Here is a 22,963-nt window from a genome sequence, read left to right as displayed (position 1 = left end):
TTCTAAGTCCCATAGTCTGAGGGGGGGGGAATTAAGCTCCCCCCTGGAGGGGGGGACATATGATACATATTGTAATATATAGTATATTATTTGGAATTATTCTGTTTGGAAGATTCATTTCTTCTCCTTTCTGATGCTTTAAACTAATTTTAAAATTAAAATTAAAATCATATATATGATTAGTCCAAAAAATAGGTAGGCCTTATTAAACACCAAAAAAATTCAGAAATCCTGAAGACTCCAGATGGCCTGGAGTGACTCACATGCCCATCTAGATCAATCTTGGGAGCAGAGGCAAGAACACGTAAGAGGATCGCAGCTCCTATTTAGGATGATTGTTAAAAATGCTTTTGGCATAAACTTGTTCATTTGCCTAGGGCATGCTTTGGTTCTTCCCCTGGTTGAGTGACCTCTCATTTAGCCTTCAGATTTTAGCTGAAGCATCACTTAGGCACAGACCTCTTTCCTGAATTCTCTGACTAGGTCAGTCCATATGATGGATTCCCATGGTGATTAGTACTCCTTCTGGGTGGTGGTTATCATAGTTGCAAGTTTCTGGCGTGTGAATACTTGATTAAATGAGTAAAGACTCCCCTAAACAGTCAGTCTGGTGTGTTCACCATTGTAGCACATACACGCCATACCTGCACACAGGTGATGTTCAATATGTGTTTGTTAAGTATATGCCTGACATGAAGGGTGCTGCTAGTCCACACTTAAGAAAGGATATTACAGATGTAGCAGAATCAGGGACAACTACTCAGTGAGTGCAGTAAGGAGAGAGAGGCAGGTAGTAGGAGGCTGGGAGGAAGAGTGGGGAAGGGAAGGACTAAGGGACGGTTGTTTGGAAAGAAACCATGGACCATCTTTGACACTGTAGGTGAGGAGCTAATGGAGAGGCAATGGCTGGTGTAGCAGGTCCCAGAGGAGAGAGGAGGGACTGGAGAAATAGCCACAAATATAGCAGCAGTTGGCCTTTAATGGAAACAACGGGAAGGGAAGATGGGGGAGGATGCAGAATGTGCATGTGTGTGAGGGAATGATGGCAGTGGGGAGGAGGGTGGACAGGGTGGGGATTTGAGGCCATCAGATGATCTCATTCTCTCTGGGGGGCAGTTGGGGCATGGGAGAGGCAAGATGTTAGAGATCTTCAGAAGAGTATTAAAGGAGTGGAGGCACTGTTAAGGGGACTTACAGGTCTAAAGGACGAAGGAGTTGAGAATGCTGGTGAGAGGGCAGAGGATACAGGCACGCCACACTGAAGTTCTGGCTGAAAAAGAGGGGAGGTAATTTTGTGACAACACTGAGGAAGGTAGAGTATTGTATGACAAGATGGTATGATTCTCAAATGTTGGTGTGTGTATGGAGAAGTGGCTGTCTGCATCTGGACCTTTGACCCAAGACTGGAGACTCCTTCCCCTTCTCCCCAGACATGTGGAAGGATTTGCAGAAGTGAAGAAGTACTGAAGTAAAGCCAACCTCTTGCACAGGAAGTGGAGGCTCAGAGATATATAAAGGGGCTGAGAATTTAAGTGGTTGTCATCATGAAATGGAGGTTTCAGAACTGAAAACTTGGGAGGTAGGTCCACCATGAGAAAGGTTAAATGGCAGGGAAGCAGTGGAAGGAAAACCTAACAAGCGTAAAGAAAGGACAGATCAGTGTGGGGATGGCCAAATGAGAAAGGGAAGATGACCCAGGAGGCCTACCTTGTGAATGATGATTCTGAATGACAGAATGGGAGGCTGACAATTCTTGCTGGCTCGGTTATTCATTTGTTTCTTCTCCGTGCCAGTAGAGGCAGTGGGTGGCATCAGTGTTGGTTTCAGACTGCTCCAAACCTTAGCCCCCTGTTCAAATGCTCTGAAGCTGCAATCATCAGAGCTCTTCAGTACAGCCCAGCCCTGGAGAAACTGAGCAGGATTATTAAAGACTGGCCAGAGTCCAGGATAGTCTGAGTTGGGATCTTCCAAGACCAAGTATATTTTCCAGGCTCGGAAGGATTTCAATTCCCCATAGAGACGCTAGGAAAGAAAAAAGGAAACTCCTGATTGCCTCCACAGAGCAAGAGCCAGAGGAAGCAGAAGGGAATGGTATCTACAACACAGGTGGAGGATTCCACGTAGAGAGGAGGAAGTCCTCTGGAGTGGAAAGTAAAGAAAGCCAATTCTCTGATTCTCAATTCGCAGAGCTCAATTTGCTGAAATTTGCCACTGTTGTCAATTACACAAAATTCTGTTTCTTTTAAAGTTATTTGTATAGTTTACAACAACTTGCATGGTTCGGCAGATTTTACTACTTCTGAAGATTTCTACAGTGTCAGTTGACTCATTTGAAGTTCAGTTTAGCTTAGTCTTAGTTTTAATTTTAGTTAGTTTTAATTTATTTGCAGCTATTTCACTGAAGTCATTTTGGCGTGGCTAGCCAAAGTTCAGTGTATTCTAAGTTTTTCCTTACTTCGAATCTGTGACTTTTGGGAATGAGAACTTCTTGTGTATTTTGCTGTGCAAGTGTTAGGCAGTGACTCAAATGTAAAAAATTTTTATAAACAATCATGGTGGAGGGGTTTTATCTTCTAAAATATGTTCAATAATTTGCCTTTTTAAAAACATTTTTTGTTCATTGCAATTTTATTAATATATAGATATGGACTGAAATATGACTATACTGTATTTTCATATGGGTTGGTAGATGATATTAATAGTTACTTTAATAAGTGATAAAAATTAATTATATAAATTATATTATAATCTCATTAGTTCAAGATAATTATTCTAAGATATCATGATGACCATTGATAAATTGGCATCATGCAATAGTGACATCTAAGAAACATTTGTAGGATTTCTGCCAGTTCCATTCATATCACAATAGGAAGACTATACTTTAGAAGGATCTCTGCTTATCCTCATCCTTGAGTATATAGTTGTTATTACCTCTAAATAGTTTTTACTCTGATTTTATCTTTACGTTCCAGTAGTTTTATTGCAGTATGATTTATATGCCATAAAGCTCATCTTTTTAAAGTATATAATCGCAGTAGTTTTTAGTATATTCACAGAGTTTTTTAGTTTATTCACAGTGAATTTAGTAATTCACTGAGTATATTCTAATATATTCCAGAGTATTTTCATTGCCCCAAATGAAACCTCATACCCACTAGGAGTTATTCCCCATTCTTTCCTCCCCTCAACCCCAAGCAAACAATAATTTATTTTCTATATTTGTGGATTTGCCTATTATGAATATTTCATATAAATGGAACTATACAATATGTAGTCTTTTGTGTGTGGCTTCTTTCACTCAGCATGTTTTCAAGGTTCATCTTTGTTTTAGCATGTATCAGTACTTCATTCCTTTTTATGACTGAATAATATTCCATTGAATGGGTATATCATATTTTGTTTATTCACTCATCAGTTGATAAACATTTGTTTTTTTTCCACTTTTTGGCTATTAAGAATAATGGTATGATAATTTGTATATACAAGTTTAGTGTGTACAAAGCTTTTCAGTTCCCTTGGTTATATATCTAGGAGTGAATGGCACATATTGTAAACTAAATGGTTAATGTTTTGAGGAAGTACTTGAGGAAATGTTGTCAAACTTTTCTACAGCAGCAGCACCGCTTTACATATCCACTAAGAGCGTGTGAGGGTTCTAATTTCTCTACATCCTCTCTAACACTTATTATTGTTCATCTTTTTAATTATAATCATCCTAGTGGGTCTGAAGTGGTATTTCGTTGTGGTTTTGATTTGCATTTCTCTAATGACAAATGATTTTCAGCATCTTTCTGTATGCTTATTGGCTATTTGTATATCTTCTGTGGATTCTTTCAGATTTTCCTCTGTCTTTGATTTTCTGTGGTTTTTTTCCTGTAGTTTGAATATTCTGTAGTTTTTTACAACTAATTTTTTTACAGCATTTTTTTTTCAGTATTTATTCTGCTTGGTGTTCTCTGAGCTTTCTGGATCTGTGCTTTGGCGTCTGCCCTTAATTTCAGAAAGTTCTCAGCCAGTATTCCTTCCAATATTTCCTCTGTTCCTTTTTCTCTTTCTTGTTCTCAGGAATTCCCATTATACGTACTTTCTTATTGTTCCAGTTCTTGTTATTTTTGTTATTGTTCCATGGTTCTTGAATATTCTGTTCTTTTTACCCCCACTCTTTTTTCTCTTTAATTTTCAGTTTGGGAAGTTTGTATTAAACATATCTTCAAGCTCATTGATTCTTCCCTTGGCTGTGTCCAGTCTACTAATAAGCCCATCAAAGGCATTTTTCATTTACATTATGATTTTTTAAATTTCTAGCATTTTCTTTCAATTCTCTCTCAAGAGTTTCCTTCTCTTTGTTTACATCATTCATTTCTTCTTTCATGGTGCCCTCTTTTTCCATTATCTTCCTTAGACATAACCATAGTTATTGAAAATTTCCAGTTCCATAATTCCAAAATCTGTGCCATATTGATGCTTGCTTTGTCTTTTCAAACTTTGTTGCCTTTTATGATGCCTTGTAATTTTTTGTTGAAACTGGATGTGATGTAGAAGGAACTGAGGTAGATAGGTCTTTTGTGTGAGATTTTATGTTTATTTGCCTATGAGTTAGACAGTGTTTACTGTGTACTGTAGCTATGGTATTGAAGTCTAAAATTTCCTCTAGTTCTCTTGTTTTTGTCCTTCCTGTTGTCCTTGGGTTTCCTTAGAGACTCCTTCTTAAATAGGGCCTGAGGTTTGCAGTTCTTTTAGCTCTGATTCCTATTATTATAGAGGAACTCTATTGATGTGATGATAAGGTGTGGGGGAAGAAGAGCTATTTTATAGTCCTTTTAATGAGCTTGTGTCTGTGACTTTCACAAGTGCCTCTGAGCTTTTCTTCCCCACTTCCCACCTTAGCCTTAGGACAGGAAGGCAGGGCATAGCTGAAGTTGGATATTTCCCTTCCTCTATGTCAGTTAGGCTTTGGTAAACCCAAGTTGGTTAGGCTCTAAGAAAATAGTTTCCCTGGAGGGCAAGACTTGCTAAGGAGAATGGAGAGAGAGCTCTGTGCATCATTCAAACTGGTTATGTTTTGTGTCCTCCTGCTGGAAGCATGAGAAAATTTTCTCTGATCTTCACAATGAGAACCTGGTAGGGCTCCTAATTCTTGTCAAATAAGAAAGTGGATATATGCCTTCTTTGGAGAATTATCTGCTCAAATATCTTCTCCATTTTAAAGTTGTGTTGTCTTTTTATTTTTGGGTTGGTGAGAATTCTTGATATATTCTGAGTACAAGATCCTTATCAGATATTCTCCCATTCTGTGGATTGTCTTTTCAATCTTCTTTTCTTTTTTTTTAAAGAATTAAAAAAATATTTTATTTATTTATTTAGACAAGAGTGAGACAGAGTGCAAGCACAAGCAGGCAAAGTGGCAGGCAGAGGCAGAGAGAGAGAAGCAGGCTCCCCACTGAGCAAGGATCCCAATGCAGGACTGAATCCCAGGACTCTGGGATCATGACCTGAGCTGAAGGCAGTGGCTTAACCAAATGAGCCGCCCAGGCATCCCTGTATTTTCAATTTTCTTAATGGTGTGCTTTGGATCATGACAATTTTACATGTTGGTGAAGTCTAATTTTCCTTTTGATGTGTATGCTTTTGGCATCTATCTAAGAAATCATTGTCTAATCCAAGGACAAATTTACTTCTATTTTCTTCTAACAGTTTTATAGTTTTAGCTCTTATATTTAGGTCCACATTCCATTTGAGTTAGTTTTCATATGTGGTGTGATGTAGGGGTCCAACTTTATTCTTTTATATATAAATAGTCCTAGCATCATTTGTGGAAAAGACTTATCTTTCTTCATTTAATTTTCTTTCCATCCTTGTCAAAAAATTAATTGATCCTAAATGTAGGTTTACTTCTGGCCTCAGTTCTATGCCATTGAACTATATTCTTATGCTGGTACCACACATACTTGATTACACTGTAGAATTTTTAAAATCAGGAGGTAAAGTCCTCCAGCTTTCTTTTTCTTTTTCAAGATGATTTGGCTATTCTGAGTTCCTTAAATCAGTTTGAGGAGTATTTGCATCTTAGCAATGTTAAGTCTTCAAATTCATGAATAGGTGATATCTTTACATTTATTTAGGCATTTTTAAAAATTTTTAAAATTTATTTAGACATTTTTAGATTTCTCTCAATGTTTTGTAGTTTTCAGTATATAAGTCTTATACTTCTTTTATTAAGTCTATTTCTAAGCATTTTTTCTTTTCAATGCTATTGTAAACAGAATTGTTTTTTTTTTTTTAAAGATTTTATTTATTTATTTGACAGGTCACAAGTAGGCAGAGAGGCAGGCAGACAGAGAGGGGGAAGCAAGCTCCCCACTGAACAGAGAGCCCGATGCGGGGCTCGATCCCAGGACCCTGAGATCATGACCTGAGCCAAAGGTAGAGGCTTAACCCACTGAGCCACCCAGGAGCCCTCAGAATTGTTTTCTTAATTTCTTATTTAGATTGTTCCTTGATAGTGCCTAGAAATAGAAATGATTTTTGTGTGCAATTAATTTTTGTATACCAATCTTGCATTTTGTGAACTTGCTCTACTTGTTTATTAGTTTTAATTTTTTTAGTGGATTCTTTGGTAATTTCTATATATAAGTTCATATTACTGCAAATAGAAGTAGTTTTACTTCTTCCTTTCCAATACAGATATCTTCTATTTCTTTTTATCTAATTACTCTGGTGGACCCTCCAAAGCAATATTGAATAGAGTAAGAATAGACATTCTTGTCCTGTTCCTGTTTTTAGAGACAAACATCCAGTCTTCTCCTTTAATTTTTTAAAGATTTATTTATTTGAGAAAGAGAGAGAGAGGAAGAGAGAATGAATGGGAGGGGCAGAGGAAGAGGAAGTGAGAAATCCAAGCACACTGAGCATGGAGCCCAACACAGGGTTTGACCCTGTGAACCCAAGATCATGACCCAAGCCGAAACCAAGAGTCAGAGCCCAACCCATGGTGCCACCCAAGTGCCCCGTATCCAGTCTTCTAATATTAAGTATGATGTAAGCTGTGAGTTTTTCATACATGTTCTTTCTTATGTTGAGAAAATTCCCTTTATTCTTAGTTTATTGAATATTTTTATAATGAAAATATGTCAGATTTTGTCGAATGCTTTTTGTGTGTCTACGGAGATAACCATGTGGTTTTGTTTTTTTATTCTATTGATATATTATGTTGTATTACATTACTCACGTTTAGAATGGCAAACTAACCTTATATTCTGGGAAAAACACCACTTGGTAATAGCGTAAGGTTCTTTTTCTATGTTGCTGGATACAGTTTGCTAGTATTTTGTTGAGGAATCTTGCATCTAAATTCTTAAGGGATATTGATGTATGTGTGTTTGTGTGTGTCTGCACACGCGTGTGTTTTGTTTTTGTTTTGTTTTGTTTTGGTGAGGTCTTTCTCTGGTTTTAGTGTCAGGGATAATACTGGCCTAGATAATACTGATTTAGAAAGTGCTGTTTTTGACTGTCTTAATTCATAGATTGGTTTATCAGCTTGATCAAGTGAGTATTATGTACTTGTTTTAGGTATGTGGATCCTAAGTGTCTGAAATGAGTACCACACAAAAGTGACATTCAGCATAGTTTGATTGAAATCTGGTACAGATCTAATAAAAAGACTTTGGTTAAAACTAAAAATAAACTAAGTCAAACTGAAATGAACTGAAACTTTAAAAAAGAAGGAGAATTCACAAAGCTATTAAAACTTTCTATGTAACACAATTTCTAGAAATTTTATAAATTATTGAGAAAAAAACATTTTTGGTGAATTGATAATTTTATCAAATTGGATTTTGATGTCAAACTACGAGTTTGATAAATTTGAAAAAATTGATGAATTGACTTTTGGGTAAATTGGTCGTTGGATGAATTGTTTTCAGTAAATAAATTTTCAACTAATTGCCTAGTGCCTAGATGCAGATAAGGATCAGGAGGGTAGGAAATTGAAAAGACCATGTCTGCAGCCTCCATTTTTTTTTTTTTTTTTTTGATAACTGTGAGGTGAAGTTAAGTGCTGCTAGTAAGAGATGAAGATTGTATAAAGAGTTTTAGAAAAGCAGAGAATGTTTGCAGGAGTTGAAGAGATGACAGGATTGAGTAATCCAGGTTTGTTGAGTTGTGTTTGGGGTCCAGCTCTGTTGACTCCAGTTCCAACAGTTGTATGGTATTTTTTTCCAATAGCTCTCAGTGATGAGGACACAGAGAAGAGAAATCTGGGATTAGTAGGTCGGTAGGTGAGAAAGACATGGGATTGTATAGAAATTGCCATGAGATCAGACGAAGTATTGGATCATGACATCCAGGCTGGGTTGAAAAGAAAGTCCTGTCACACAGAAAGAGAGAGAACTGAAAGGACTAGAGTTACAAGAAGTTGAAAGGTTGATATGTGTGCAAGGGTATGAGAGAGGCAGAGGCAAGAAGCTGGATTTAGAGAGAGAGCTTCTAAAGGGTAAAATATCAGGAATAAAGTAAATCTGGTCATGAAAGGGTCAAAGGCCTGGTAAAGAGAGTCAGCTGGAAGGATGAGTTTTAGGAAAGAACCATGAAGAACTATGGGGTCAGAGTCTTAGATGGGGCATCCAAATGGGGAGAATGGTAGTAGGTCTTGGGATGGTGAGCAAGATTCTGGACCTAAGACTTCACTGAATGTGTGAGTAATCAGAGCTGTCTTCTCTACTCTGTATCCCCAGTTAGCACAGCATGAATGACCCAGCCTGTTATGAAAAAGAGTGTGTGTGGAGGGGGAGCTAGTTCTCAGTGTTTGCAGAACTCCTCCAGAGATGCTTTTGGCCAGAATTTGGCCAGAATTCCTGTGTTTGCTTCTATCTCTTCTGGTTCCATGTTGACTCCTGAGTCATGTTTGAATTCATGATATTCTGTCTGTCTGCCCTAGCCTATCATGTTAGGTATCTGACTGACTGAATTTAATAATTCATTTGTACTAGCATATTTTCTCCTCAAAGGCAGACATGGTCAAACTGCAAGCTTGCCAACTGACTTCCTTTAGGTTGTTGGGTCAGGCCTTAGTAGCTTGTAAGGTATGTAAGGCATGCCTTAGTAGCTTAGGCCAAGACCATCAGAAGACCATCAGAAGAAGGAGGTACAACCAGTGCTTTGAGTCCCAAAAGAGAAAGAGCTTTAAATAAAGGTAGAGGAGCCAAGGAAGCCACAATGGAAAGGGAGAAATCTCTCTCCTTCCCCCTTTGCCCTCAAACCAAGATTTTTTACTCTTCTATCAATTTATATATGTGTCAACATACCTAAGACTTGGCAAAAGTACTTATCATAAAATTGTCTTAGTGTGTTCAGGCTCCTATAAAGTACCACAGACTAGGTAGTTTTTAAACAACAGAAATTTATTTCTCACAGTTCTGGAGGCTGTGAAGTCCAAGATCAAGGTGTTGGGAGCTTGTGTGGCTACCACAGTCAAGTTCTGGTGAGGACCCTCTTCCTGGTTCATAGCTGGTGCATTCTCAGTCTGTTCTCACATGGTAGAAGGAGAAAGGGAACTCTGTGGGGTCTTCTTTATAAGAACAATAATCTCATTCATAAGGGCTTCACCATAATACAAGCCCCTCTTAAAGGCTCCAGCTCCTAATACTACCATATCGGGCATTAGGATTTCAACACACAAATTTTGGGGGCACATTTAGACCACAGCAAGCAATGAATGCATTAACCTTGAAATTTTACTTTTTAAATCTTATTTCCTCTCAAGTTGCTGGTATATCTCTGCCCTGTTTTCCCTTTTCATTGTCACACTTCTCATGTTGTCTTTAGGGTTTTTGCTTTTGCCTCTCTCAAGAGACTGCTCTATCAGAGGTCAACAGTGAACACACTAATTTTCTAGTTCAATGGCCAAAGATACACATTAGTTCATTACTCCGGAGCCCAGCCAACATTAGGTTCTGAGAATACAAAAATTATTTCGTGTCTGCCCCCAAGAACTCAATCTACTGAGGGAGATAGACACAAATGGATATTTTTGACACCCTGTTTCCCTGGATTTTGACACACCAATGTTCTAGTTGTGGTCCTTATTACCCTCCTCTTTCTCTCTCTGTCCGGCCTTTGAAAGTCAGATCTCTCTTTTTTACTTTATTTTTCTTAAACATTTATTTATGTATTTGAGAGAGAGGGAGAGAGAAAGCAGGGAGAGGGGTAGAGGGAGAGCATCTCCAGTAGACTGCCTGCTAAATGTGGAGGCTGATAAGGGGCTCAGTGTGGGGCTCCATACCAGGCTGATGTGAGGCTCAATCTCATGACCCTGAGATCATGACCTGAGCTGAAACCAAGAGTCAGAAGCTTAACTGACTGAGCCACCCAGGTGCCCCTCTTGTAGGCCTTCTTTTTCTATTACTGTGTATTTCTTGACTGGGAAATCTCATCTGGTATAACTGCTTCAACTCCCATGTATGTGGGTGACTCTCACATGCATATTGTTACCTCACACATATCCTCTGATCTCCAGAATAACTCCTCACAAGACAGCTCCTTAACACAAATATGTCTACAACAAAGTAAAGCACAGTGATCTCAAATCTGCTTTTCCTCTGCTATCCTTGTTTTCTGTGAATATAATTACTCCACCTAATTGCCCAGGTAGAAACCTGGTGTCATCCTGGACTCTTACCCTCTTTATCTCATGTAATCACAATGTCTAGTCTGTTGTCTCCTCTAAAGCTGTCTGGTCTGTCAGCTTCTCTCCATCTCCCCTGCCTCTGGCCTCATCTAGTCTTTCATCAACTCCCTCTGGATTCCTTAACTAGCCTCCTATTTAGTTTCCTTGCTTCTAGTCTTGCCCCTCTAACCCATCTTCCACTCTGTTGCACGAATGATCTTTCTGAAATGTAAATCTGATCCCTTTTCTCCCCATTTGAAAATCCTTTAGTGGCTTTTCCTGGTCTTCAGTATAAAAACTAAGCACTCTATCATGTCTTACAGGGCCCTTTGTAACCTGATCTTGTTTGGCTTTCCTGCTTCATTTCCTCCACTTCTTCCTCAAATACTAAATCCCAGCTGTACCAAATTACTTAGTTGGAATTTCTCAACCACTCCATGTTGTTTCATAATTCAGTGCACTTATACCTGCAGATCTTGCTGCCTGTAATATCCTCCCAGCTGACTTCTCTCCCCCGTGCTTAATGAATACCTAGTCATTCTTTAAAATTTAGCCCTTGCATCATTTCCTCCGAAAAGTTCCATACTCACCTTCTTTCTTGGTACTTGGTATGCCTGTATGCATCGTTTTCACAATACCTGTCTTGACTATGTTATACTTGTTTATGATCTTGTCCCTCCAATTGGCCTGTTGGGTCCTTTATTTTCTGTATTTCCATTGTGCTTTGAAAGGAGAAAGATTATGCTTGTTAAATGGATTTGATAATTAATTTTTGAGTGATTCCTATGCACAAAGAAGACACTGTACTAGGTACTGTGTTGAATTTTGCAAGTTTCCCTTCCTCTCTTAAAGGCAATTTCTCAGTCTTCTTCATAGCTTCTGTATCCCGTCTGTCCCATAGTGTCTGATCTCAGCCTCCTTTCCTTCTACGTATACACTCTGAGTCATCCCATCCATTTCCTTAGCTTTAATTGCCAACTCCCAAAAATCTGTTCTCCCAGTGAAGAACTCTTGCCCAAGCTCCAGATGCTCTCAGGCATCTCAAACTCAGCACAGACAAAAATGAAACTATTTTTCCTTCTGGGACAAAAGAAAAAGATGACTGTAAGAAAAATTCTGAGCTCGTATTAAGGAAAAACAAATAGAAATTAAGTCAGAATAATGGCAGAAAGTTTTCCAGTACTATTTCTAGGTATAGCTATTGTATTTTGTATTTCTTCTTGAAGTGAAGAGCAGTAAAACTTCAATGCTGTGCTACACAGTAGTGTGTCAAGGTATATGTGAAGTCACAGTATAAACAAGCTCAGCTTCTTACAGCATTGATTTTGACAGAAAGCTTGTATGTGTGTAATGTATAATATTTATAAGAATGAAAACCATTTTTTTTTACATTAAACATATATTATGGAACAGAGTGTAAAAATGTTAGGAAAGTTTAAACTTTTTCCTCAAAATATAAGCACACAGACTATTTCTATTAAGGCAGCTCAAATTTAACTACCAAATTCATGTCCCAGGGTCAGAGGAGAGCTATAATATGCCCACACATTTAAGGGCATAGAGGAAAAGCCTCTAAGGGTACAGACCTTACCCGGCAGTGAACAATGGACAATCAGCTTTTCAGGAAATTCTTTTTCAGATGAAGTGGGAGGAAACCAGGGCAGGGAGGAATTATTGAGCCCAACCAAAATACAGAGCTGTACAAACTTACTACAACACTGGTTCAGTCAGCAGACATTTATAGATGCTTGTTTTGTCCCATGTTCTCTATTGTGTGGCACCAGAGTAAATTAGGTATGTCCCCTCAGCCCCAGGGAGTTCACTATCTAGAACTGGGTGCTGAACAATGTAATTGTGCCATTGCTACAATGAAGGATGTACAGCATGAAACTGGACTATTGGAAACATGCTGAGCTTCGCTTGGGGGCATTCAGAGAATACTTCACAAAAGAGGCATAATTTCAGCTTTTGGCTAGAACTTGGAAAGTGTATAGGTGTCTTCTGCCTGTAGGTTGGTTAGAATATTTTAGGAAGTTGGAATATGAAGTGTGTGGGAAATGAATTAAACATACCTATTTTTTTTTTAAGATTTTATTTATTTATTTGACAGAGAGAGATCACAGCAGACAGAGAGGCAGGCAGAGAGAGAGGGGGAAGCAGGCTCCCTGCTGAGCAGAAAGCCCGACGCGGGACTCGATCCCAGGACCCTGAGATCACGACCCGAACTAAAGGCAGCGGCTTAACCCACTGAGCCACCCAGGTGCCCCAAACATACCTATTTTTAAAATTAACATAAAATGTATTGTTTCAGGGGTACAGGTCTGTGATTCCTCAGTCTTACACATTCACAGCACTCACCATAGCACACAGCCTCCCCAGTGTCCATCACCCAGCGACCCCATTTGTCCCACCAAACTCTCCTCCAGCAATTCAGTTTGTTTCCTGGGATAACACTCTCTTTCGGTTTCTCTCCCTCTCTGGTTTCATCTTGTTTCATTTTCCCCTCCCTTCTATGATCCTCTGTCTTGTTTCTCAAATTCCTCATATTAGTGACATCATATATTTGTCTTTCTCTGATTGACTTATTTTGCTTAGCATAATACACTCTAGTTCCATTCACGTTGTTGCAAATGGCAGGATTTCATTTTTTGATGGCTGCATAATATTCCATTGTATATATATATACCCCACATCTTCTTTATCCATTCTTCTGTTGATGGGCATCTAGACTCTTTCCATAGTTTGGCTATTGTGGACATTGCTGCTATAAACATTTGGGTGCACATTCCCCTTCGGATCACTATAGTTGTATCTTTGGATTAAATACCCAGTAATGCAATTGCTAGGTTGTAGGGCAGCTCTATTTTCAACTTTTTGATGAATCTCCATATTGTTTTCCAGACTGGCTGCACAAGCTTGCATTTCCAGCAACAGTGTAGAAGGGTTCCCCTTTCTTCACACCCTTGCCAACATCTTAGACACACATATTCTTTTTTGTCCCCCCCAAAGATTATTATTCATTTGACAGAGAGACAGCAAGAGAGGGAACACAAGCAGCGCAATTGGGAGAGGGAGAAAAGGGCGGAGCAGGGAGCCCGATGCAGACCTTGATCCCGGGACCCTGGGATCATGACCTGAGCTGAAGGCAGATGCTTAATGACTGAGCCACCCAGGTGCCCCTTAGACACACATATTCTTTTTTTTTCCCCACATATTCTTGATAGTCATTATGAGCAGGTAAATCCCTGGAGAGGATGGAGACCATTTCTGTAGTCTTGGTATACTCAGCAGTGTAACTTAGCACTGTCACTGCATAGTACCATGTTTATTGATTGTGTAAAACTCAGCTGGAGAGATGAGTATGTCATGGACAACATGTGGCTTACTCCCTCTCACTTAATAAACATATATTGAGCACCTATTATGTACTAGGTCCTATGGTAGAAATGAGTTATCCAGAAGATTGAGTCCTAATGCCTGGCTTTGGGAGTTCAGCTGAATAAAGTCAGTGAAGCAGACAGGTACTTGTAGGACAGTGTGATGAATGCTCTGACAGGCATATGCCTGGAGGACTATAACTGCACACAGGAGGGTACCTGGCCCTGTCTGGAGGGTTATGTGAAATTTCAAGGTAGCCTCAAAAAAGTGACTTCTAAGGAGAGAACTGAATGATAAAAGGTAATGTGACATAGGGAGCAAGCTACTAGAGGCAACCTCATGTACAAAGGTGTGATGTATTTAGGGAACAAATAGTTTCCTATGAAGGGTGACAGCAAATAATGCTAGAAGAGGCTGAGAGGTGGCTGGGCCAGGCCACAGAATGCCTTTGTGTCATGAGAAAAGTCTGGATTTTATCCAGCAAAGTCAACAGTGAGTCACTGTAATAATGGCTCAGGTCTGTGTTTTCCAAAGATTGGATTGTAATCCATTAGTTGTAAAATTAGTGAATTGGGATTAGCATTTTAAAAAAGTACCTAGAAAAGAGTTGGCAGTATTAGTGTACATCATGTTTGTTAAGGTAAATAATGTTTAGTGATTCTTTTGTTTCAATTACATATATGTGAATAGTGTTCTGATGTAAAGTATTTTTTGATCTGTGGGTAAAACATTGAAACACTAGTCTAAAGGTTCAGTGGTACAAGTTAATACCTCAGATTACTTTTGATAGCAATTAACAGGAAACCCAGTGCGAGTAAGAATAATCACTAAAGATTATTACTATAGCGTTTCCTTTAGTTGTTCTGATCTGACATTGTTCTGTCATCTTCAGCCTAAATCCAGTTCCCCATGGCTCTTAGAACAACATACTATCTTACCTTATCCAGCTGAGACCAGATTTCATTGCTTCAAATTAGTTTAGGCCTGTCCATCCCTCAATCCATTAAGAGCAAGGGGATGAAATACTAGGACTCCTTTAGACTAATGAATGTTTGGGAACAGTTGCTGTAGCTGTAGGGAACTATGATGCAATGTGGCAAATTCAGTGCATTATGGAAATACTGTAGCAGCACCTGGGTTTACAAAGTAATGAATTTAGATATGGGGATGGTCAGAGAAGCCACCCGATGCCAGAAATTTGTGTAGAAGTTAGGTAGGTGAAATGGGGAGAGTTCTTTGGATGGTCGAGACTGTGAACAAAAGGTGTAAGGGGATCTGTGCGTAGGTGAAAGTCAAAATAAGGTCTTCCGTGCTTCCTAAGCATAGAATTAGAGGCAAGTGAAGTAAATGGAGTAGGGAGCAGATGCCGAGTCATCAAGGGGATCATGGTAAGGAACCAGGACTCTTTCCCCATGGGGAAGGAGGATGCACTGGAGATCATCAAGCAGAGAATTAAGACATCAGTTTTCTATTTCTTCATCTGCAGTGTGGAGGGAGGCAAGTTAGGAGGCTTTTGCAGTAATCCAGGATAGAGATGTCTTGGATTTCAGGATAGGGAGAGGTGATTGCAGATTTGAGAAAGGTTATGGAAAGAAACCCAACAAGACTTGCTCATTTGACTGTGGAGTGAGTGTAAGCAATCAGCACTGGGCTTTTGCAGCTGTCTCCTTTGGATATTGGGCTTATATTGTGTCACTGTTTTGCTGAGGCTGGAGTGAATTTTTTTTTTTTTTTTAAAGAAATGGACATAGCCATCAATCTTGCTGTAAAGAACCGGAGTCTGAGACAGAGAACCTTTGAAAGTAGAGCGGGAACTCCGTTGTATCTGAGCCCCTCTTGCGGGGGTTTACAATTTAAAGAGGTTTGGGTTTGAGGGCACAGTGCACTAAGGTGAAAAGTAACCATTTATAGGCCAGATTAGCAAATGGATACATGGTTATTTATATCCCTTGTGCTATCCCTGAGCCTCTAATAAACATTCTAGGACTTATGTACTCTTTTATGGGCCAAAATATTAAAGATGCAGTGCCTCATGAGGCCATTGTGGCAGCAGAAGTGTTGCTTTAGATTGTGAGCTCCTTGATGGCAAAGGTTGTTTCTTCTCATCTCTAGATCCTTAGTATCTAGCCTAGGGCCTGACATAATGCCAAACACTTGATAAAGATTGTATCCCTAGTGACTAAAATGATGCTAGATACCAGCAGATGCTTGTTAAACATTTAAGGAACTGTTGAAAGCCCCAAAGGAGGTCTGTTTCTGGGGACTAAGAGGAAAAGCTGAGAGTCAAGCCATAACCCACCTATGTAATATTTAACAGATGTAGTTTTAATTTTAAAGAAAGTACTTTCTTTAGGAGTCAGGAATGACTCCCAAGATATCTAGCTGAAGTGAATGTTCTTGCCAAGACCACAGGAAGGAGATGAATCTTAGGGAAGCATTCAGAATTGTAGGTTTACTGAATAAAAGCTTTGAGTGTCTACTATATGTCACTCAAAATATGTCAGAAAGAGCTTTCTGGCAGTAGCATGAAGGTCAAATTTGAGGGAAGAGATGGGAAGTTTCAAGGTAGCCTCAAAAAAGTGATTTCTAAGGAGAGAATTGAATTGGGAGCAGATGACTCTTAAGACTTGAGCAGCTGGGGCGCCTGGGTGGCTCAGTGGATTAAGCCACTGCCTTCGGCTCGGGTCATGATCTCAGGGTCCTGGGATCGAGCCCCGCGTCGGGCTCTCTGCTCAGCAGGGAGCCTGCTTCCCTCTCTCTCTCTCTCTGGCTGCCTCTCTGTCTACTTGTGATTTCTCTCTGTCAAATAAATAAATCTTAAAAAAAAAAAAAAAAAAAGACTTGAGCAGCTGCAGTGAAATAGAACACAATAGCCCTGTCCCTGAAGCTAGTATCTACCTATTACACCAGTGACCCCTCCACCTTCACCCTTACCTTCTGACAATGGTTGGGTTTAGCAGGCTAAATATACTCTGAAGTTCCAGCCTAAGATAAAAATCGCTCTTTGAGGGGCGCCTGGGTGGCTCAGTGGGTTAAGCCGCTGCCTTCGGCTCGGGTCATGATCTCAGGGTCCTGGGATCAAGTCCTGCATTGGGCTCTCTGCTCAGCAGTGAGCCTGCTTCCTCCTCTCTCTCTCTGCCTGCCTCTCTGCCTACTTGTGATCTCTGTCAAATAAATAAATAAAATCTTAAAAAAAAAAAAAATCACTCTTTGGGGTGCCTGAGTGGCTCAGTGGGTTAAAGCCTCTGCTTTCAGCTCAGGTCATGATCCCAGGGTTCTGGGATCAAGCCCCCGCATTGGGCTCTCTGCTTGGCCTGAGGAATAGGAAGCCTATTCCTCTGAGCCTGAGGAATAGGAAGCCTGGCTGAGCTAAGTCTGGCTTCACAATAATTAGTGGATATCAAGGAGCTTCCTACTTCTCATTTGCTCTGGCCATTCTGAAACCGGATTTCCCTTTTCTAAGTTCCCAGAGAAGGCCAGTTTGACAACAATAAAAACTTCCAGGAAATTCCCAGCACATTTAAGTTCCTAACCCTCCCCCAACCTCAACCCTCTCTTTATTCCCCAACTCCAAAAGGAAGGAGCTTATCCCTGAATGCTTCCACCCCTTTGGCCAGAAAGGTGGTACATCTGAGTCCTTAGATCCTCTCCTCTGAGGCCTATCTGGGGCTGAGGGGAGCACATGAGGGTAATATGTGATCCTGTCTAGAAATAGAGGAATAGCTGTAGTGTTCCTTGGAGCTTCCTAAGGTACCAGATTATTATGGAAGATTCAGTTCTAGATGTTCACTCTCCTAGCCTGTCAGGAATTAATCTTTCTCCAAGAGATCCGAGAGGCTCAGTCTCTATGCTAGATGTCAAAACTCAATCACCTTTGGAGGCAAATTTGGAATTATAGGATATAAGCCCCATAAAAACTGGCATTAAGAAAAACAAAACTGCTGGTGCTCCTGGGTGGCAGATACTCACTCTCCCAGTAGGCTCTGTGGTGGAGCTTCCCATCACCCTAGAGGCCACAAGAGGCCACTGGTCCTAGAGGCCACAAAAGGCCACTGATCTGGGGTGGCTCAGTAGGCTAAGCCTCTGCCTCTGACTCAGATCATGATCTCAGGGTCCTGGGATGGAGCCCAACATCGGGCTCTCTGCTCAGTGGGGAGCCCCCCCCCCCCCCCCCCCCCGCCGCCCCGGCCCACCCCCACCTGCCTCTCTGCCTACTTGTGATCTGTCAAATAGATAAATAAAATCTTAAAGCAAAACAAAACAAAACAAAACACCAAACTGCTAACCTAACAAACTCAGAATATGAGCCAGAAACATTAGCAGTGAATTTACTAACTCACAGAGACTGAGCATTTGGATAGTTCTCATTCTCCAGAAATCCCAAGGGCAGGAAAAAATAAAAACCCAAATACATTCATATATTCATATAAGGAATTTTATCTACTGCAAAGAGATGAGTATCTGGCTCCTCAGAAGCTTCTTGTCTCCATTAAGACCGTCCATTAACAACTCTAGCTCCAGTTCTTCTTAGAGATTAAAAGCTCCAAAGGCCTGTGATCACGGGCATTGATGAGTGTGCACACAACCTCTGGTCCCAGTTAAATCCCTGGCGTTTGAGCTGTGTGGGAGCCGTGGATGCTTGCTTTCTGGTCTTGCTGCAACCCTTGAAGCAGCTGGTTTAGAAGTGTAAGGTTGCTGTCTCTGCGAGGCACCGGTAGGGGTGGGAGGCAGTTCCCCTTATACTCGATCACTGCCATCTTGGCCCGATCCTGCTCACTGCTATTTGGGATCTGCAGCATTCTCGTGTAGCCCCCATTTTGACCTTGGTAACGAGGGGCCAGTACTTGAAACAGCTTTGGGATCAAGTCTTTCTCCTAGAGGGGGAGAGTTATCCAGGAAAGGGCAGAGTCAGGCAACACTGCGGAGACACATTTAATTTTCGGCACTTCCAAAAATAGGATCCAAACACATTCACACAAAACTCTCCCACCCCCTAACGCGGTAGAGTCAAAGTTACACTGAGGGGTTACAGGCATTTGTGTAGGCTGATTCACGTAACATTCAACTAACTTAAGATACACGTTTCTAATTTAGTTCACGATATCTGTCCACAAGTGAGTGTCTTAGCTTAATTCTATCCAGGTTCCCCTTCCTTTAACAACCCCCTCCCCAAAAAGGAGCAAAGGATCAGATTTGGGAGGGAGATAGGATGCACTCACCGTAAGCCAGAAGTCTGCCATGCGCATGGCTTGTTCGTTAGTGTCTCCCAGCTTCCCATAGTCGATGAGCTGAGGGGACATAACATCACTGATCCAACCCGAGCAAGAAAGGAGGCGCTAATCTTGCTTCTCTAACGCGGGACCGCAACCCACTCATCCCACTAGCAAACCATCCCTCTAATTCAAGCGAGTCCTAACTCCGCAGCTCTAACATGCCGTCCATTTGAGAGGCCGGAGGAGAGGGGTCAACTCAGGGTGTTAGGGGATTCAGACTTGGGGCAGGGACTGCCAGGGCTATCCCACTTATCCCCCAAGCCCAGCCGCCTCTCAGGCCAGAAGCCTCGCGTAGGACAGAAAGGTCCTGCCCCCAACTCACTCGCCTTGCTCGGCCCCGCCCCTCACCTTCTCGGCGTAGCCCCTCATTTCGTCCACGCGCGCCCATGACGCCTCGATGCGTTCGTGTCGCACCAAGCCTGTAAGCAAGTTCCTCAACAGGTGGATGCGGGACTCCGGACCAAGGCCCAGACGGCGGAATACGCGGCCATGGGAGATGGCGGCTGCAACTGACAGCCGCATGTTTTCTAGCTTCTCTCCGCCCCTACGAGGCCGGAACTGGAAACGCGAAGGGAGTCGCCGAGAAGACGGCTTAGGGAGGACGCATGCGCCGTACTTAGGTGCGTGGTGGACGTGTTTGCGCATGAGTATCAGAGCCTGCCTCGTTGGCAACCTGAGGGAGGGCGGAGAAGTGCTGGCTTCTTTCAGGAGAGGCGAGTGGGGCGGTCCTCAGGCACTCCTTGTCTGACCGGGGAACCAGGCGCCCCCTAGTGCGGGATGAAGCAGCCGTCGAGTGTCTTTTGGCTGCGTCAGTCTTCTTGTGGCCTCCCGGGGGACGGGAAGCTCTGCCGCGGAGCCTTCTGGGAGAGTGAGTCTCTGAGGGGAAGGGCCTCCTGGAGGGGCGAGGTGGCTGTAGCCTTCGGCCCGGCCAGGTCCTCGCGGTGGCAAGTCCGCGTGGTTGACAACCTGAGCGTGTCTTTTTGTCACAACATTATTTTCCGTAATAATGGGGAAATGAATAACAGTGATGCTCGGAAAAGAAGCGCAGTTAACTGAACATTTTCTTTTGTTAAAGTACGTGGAGTATCCATTCCAGTTAGAAAGTGCTGAAGTCAAAGGAAAAGTAAGGGCTTAATAAAGCTTAAATTTTTTTTTTTTTTAAAAGATTGTATTTATTTGACAGAGAGAGAAATCACAAGTAGGCAGAGAGGAGGAAGCATATGCTCCCCTCGGAGCAGAGAGCCCAAAGTGGGGCTCAATCCCAGGACTCTGGGATCATGACCTGAGCCGAAGGCAGAGGCTTTAACCCACTGAGCCACCCAGGCGCCCTGGCTTAATAAAGCTTTTTAATTATGTCCGTGTACTTTTTGAAAAGGTGAGAAACATACCTGTGCATTTGTGTTAATGTTCAGTAGCGTTCTAGTTTCTGTTTTTGAGTCTTAATGTCTGCAAATCTGCACTTTGTCAAAATTACTCCTTGTTGTGGATTGAATTGTGCCTTCGCCTGATCCAACCCAAAGATATGTTAAGCCCAAACCCCTCCCAACCTCTACAGCATTCCCCTCAGAATATGACCTTATTTGGTAGAGCTATTGCAGTTGCAATTAATTATTAAGATGAGGTCATACTGGAGTAAAGTGGGCATTTAATCCAAATGACTGGTGTCCTCAAAAAAACCCAAAAAACAAAAAAACCACAAGTGCAGAGACACGCACACAGAGTGAAGACAACCATGTGAGGACCAGAGACATACAGGGAGAATGCCATGTAACGGGGAAGCCAGAGATCCCAGTTAGGTAGTTAGGAGCCAAAGATCGCCAAGGATTTCTGGAAAACACCTGAAACTAAGGGAAAGACATGGAACAAAATTTACCCTAGATCCTTGAAAGAATTCATGGCCCAGCTGTCACATTGATTTTGGACTTTCATCCTTCAGGACTATGAGACAATAAATTGTAGACCAAGGTATTAGTCTCCTAGGGCTTTTCTACAAAAGAGAAAACGTTCATGTTTAGTAGATAACACACTTAAATTTGTGAAACTATCCTTGCTCATAGGTGACCAGAGAACACTTCTTGTTAATTTTGAGACGTTTCTTTTGTCTGAAGTAGTTAGGAAAAGTCTTAAACATACGGATACATTAGCATAGATTTATACAAATCTTGTTTCACAATAAATTCCAGAAATTGCAATATTGTCTGTGACTTATTTCTTTGGGATCAATTCTTACAGCTTTCAGGATTTCTGCAATTGAAAATTCATCATAAATTCTTAGTGGTAAAATCTTGTGAAGATTTTCTTCTGCCAAGTCAAGAGAAGATGAACTGACACTGACATCATTTGATGCATTGCTTTAGAAGAAATGTCCACTTTGTGAAAACATATGGCACCAAACATTGTCCTTTATTATTTTTGTCCGTGAAATCCATCATACCTTGTCTCTTCTGGCAGTCTTTAAATTTGATTCTTTCTGTCAATTTTCTTACATTTTGTTATTGCATAGCTAATAGCTTTCTCCAGTTAATAGCTTTCTCCAGTTTCTGTGAGCTATTCACGGAACAATTTTAAACATTGGTGTTTTACTATGTGTTGTTCAAGACTTATTCTAGTTCAAAAATATTTTTGTGTCTGGCCTCATCTGATACAGTACCTTAATTTAAAAAAAATTTGGAAAAGAAAAATCTTGTGCAACTAAAATTGTTTATTTTAAATTTACTGTTTTAAAAGTAGGGCTATGTTCTGCTAGAAGGGTTAGAGTCTAAAATGGACCAGAAGTGAATTTGGAAGATCATAAATTCTTATGAATTTACTGTGAAAAGTAACATATGTGGCCAAATTTGACTGTGTCACTGATAGTTCCTAAAATTAACTTTTCACATACAATAAAATATTTGTTAGTGAATTGGTTTAAAAGGTGATCATTTGGGGCGCCTGGGTGGCTCAGTGGGTTAAGCCGCTGCCTTCGGCTCAGGTCATGATCTCAGGGTCCTGGGATCAAGTCCCACATCGGGCTCTCTGCTCAGCAGGGAGCCTGCTTCCTTCTCTCACTCTCTATCTGCCTGCCTCTCTGCCTACTTGTGATCTCTGTCTGTCAAATAAATAAAATCTTTTAAAAAAAAAGTGATCATTTGAAGCTTACATGTATATTATTATAACTCAGGAGACAGAAAAATAACTAGAATTTATACCCCCAAAATATTTTTATGTGAGGGTTATTGTATCACTAACACTGTTTAGCATTGTTGTGTAAAGTGATAAAAAACAATCTGAGGGTTTTGAAGGGGCAGGGGGGTGGGAGGTTGGGGGAGCCTGGTGGTGGCTATTATGGAGGGCACGTATTGCATGGAGCACTGGGTGTGGTGCATAAACAATGAATTCTGTTACAGTGAAAAGAAATTAAATAATGAACTCCTCAAACTCAACACACACAAAACAGACAATCATATCAAAAAATGGGCAGAAGATATGAACAGACACTTCTCCAATCAAGACATACAAATGGCTATCAGACACATGAAAAAATGTTCATCATCATTAGCCCTCAGGGAGATTCAAATTAAAATCACATTGATATATCACCTTACACCAGTTAGAATGGCCAAAATTAACAAGACAGGAAACAACATATGTTGGAGAGGATGTGGAG

At 40.9% G+C, this 22,963-nt stretch overlaps 1 protein-coding gene across 1 annotated transcript; it reads right to left on the bottom strand.

Annotated features, from left to right (window-relative positions):
- Positions 1-18,358: 18,358 nt before the first annotated feature.
- Positions 18,359-19,903, bottom strand: MRPL17 (mitochondrial ribosomal protein L17). The gene is made up of 3 exons (XM_059389347.1): positions 19,666-19,903; positions 19,264-19,332; positions 18,359-18,918 (listed from the first exon to the last, which is right to left on the bottom strand). The coding sequence occupies exons 1-3, from the start codon at positions 19,837-19,839 to the stop codon at positions 18,643-18,645; spliced, it is 519 nt and encodes a 172-aa protein (XP_059245330.1). The 5' UTR covers positions 19,840-19,903; the 3' UTR covers positions 18,359-18,642.
- Between the last annotated feature and the right edge of the window lie 3,060 nt (positions 19,904-22,963).

Source organism: Mustela nigripes, chromosome 1 (genome assembly GCF_022355385.1).
Source record: "Mustela nigripes isolate SB6536 chromosome 1, MUSNIG.SB6536, whole genome shotgun sequence".
Classification (NCBI taxonomy): domain Eukaryota; kingdom Metazoa; phylum Chordata; class Mammalia; order Carnivora; family Mustelidae; genus Mustela; species Mustela nigripes.
The sequence above is the reverse complement of the archived record's forward strand: the minus strand, read 5'-3'. Positions and strand labels throughout refer to the sequence as shown.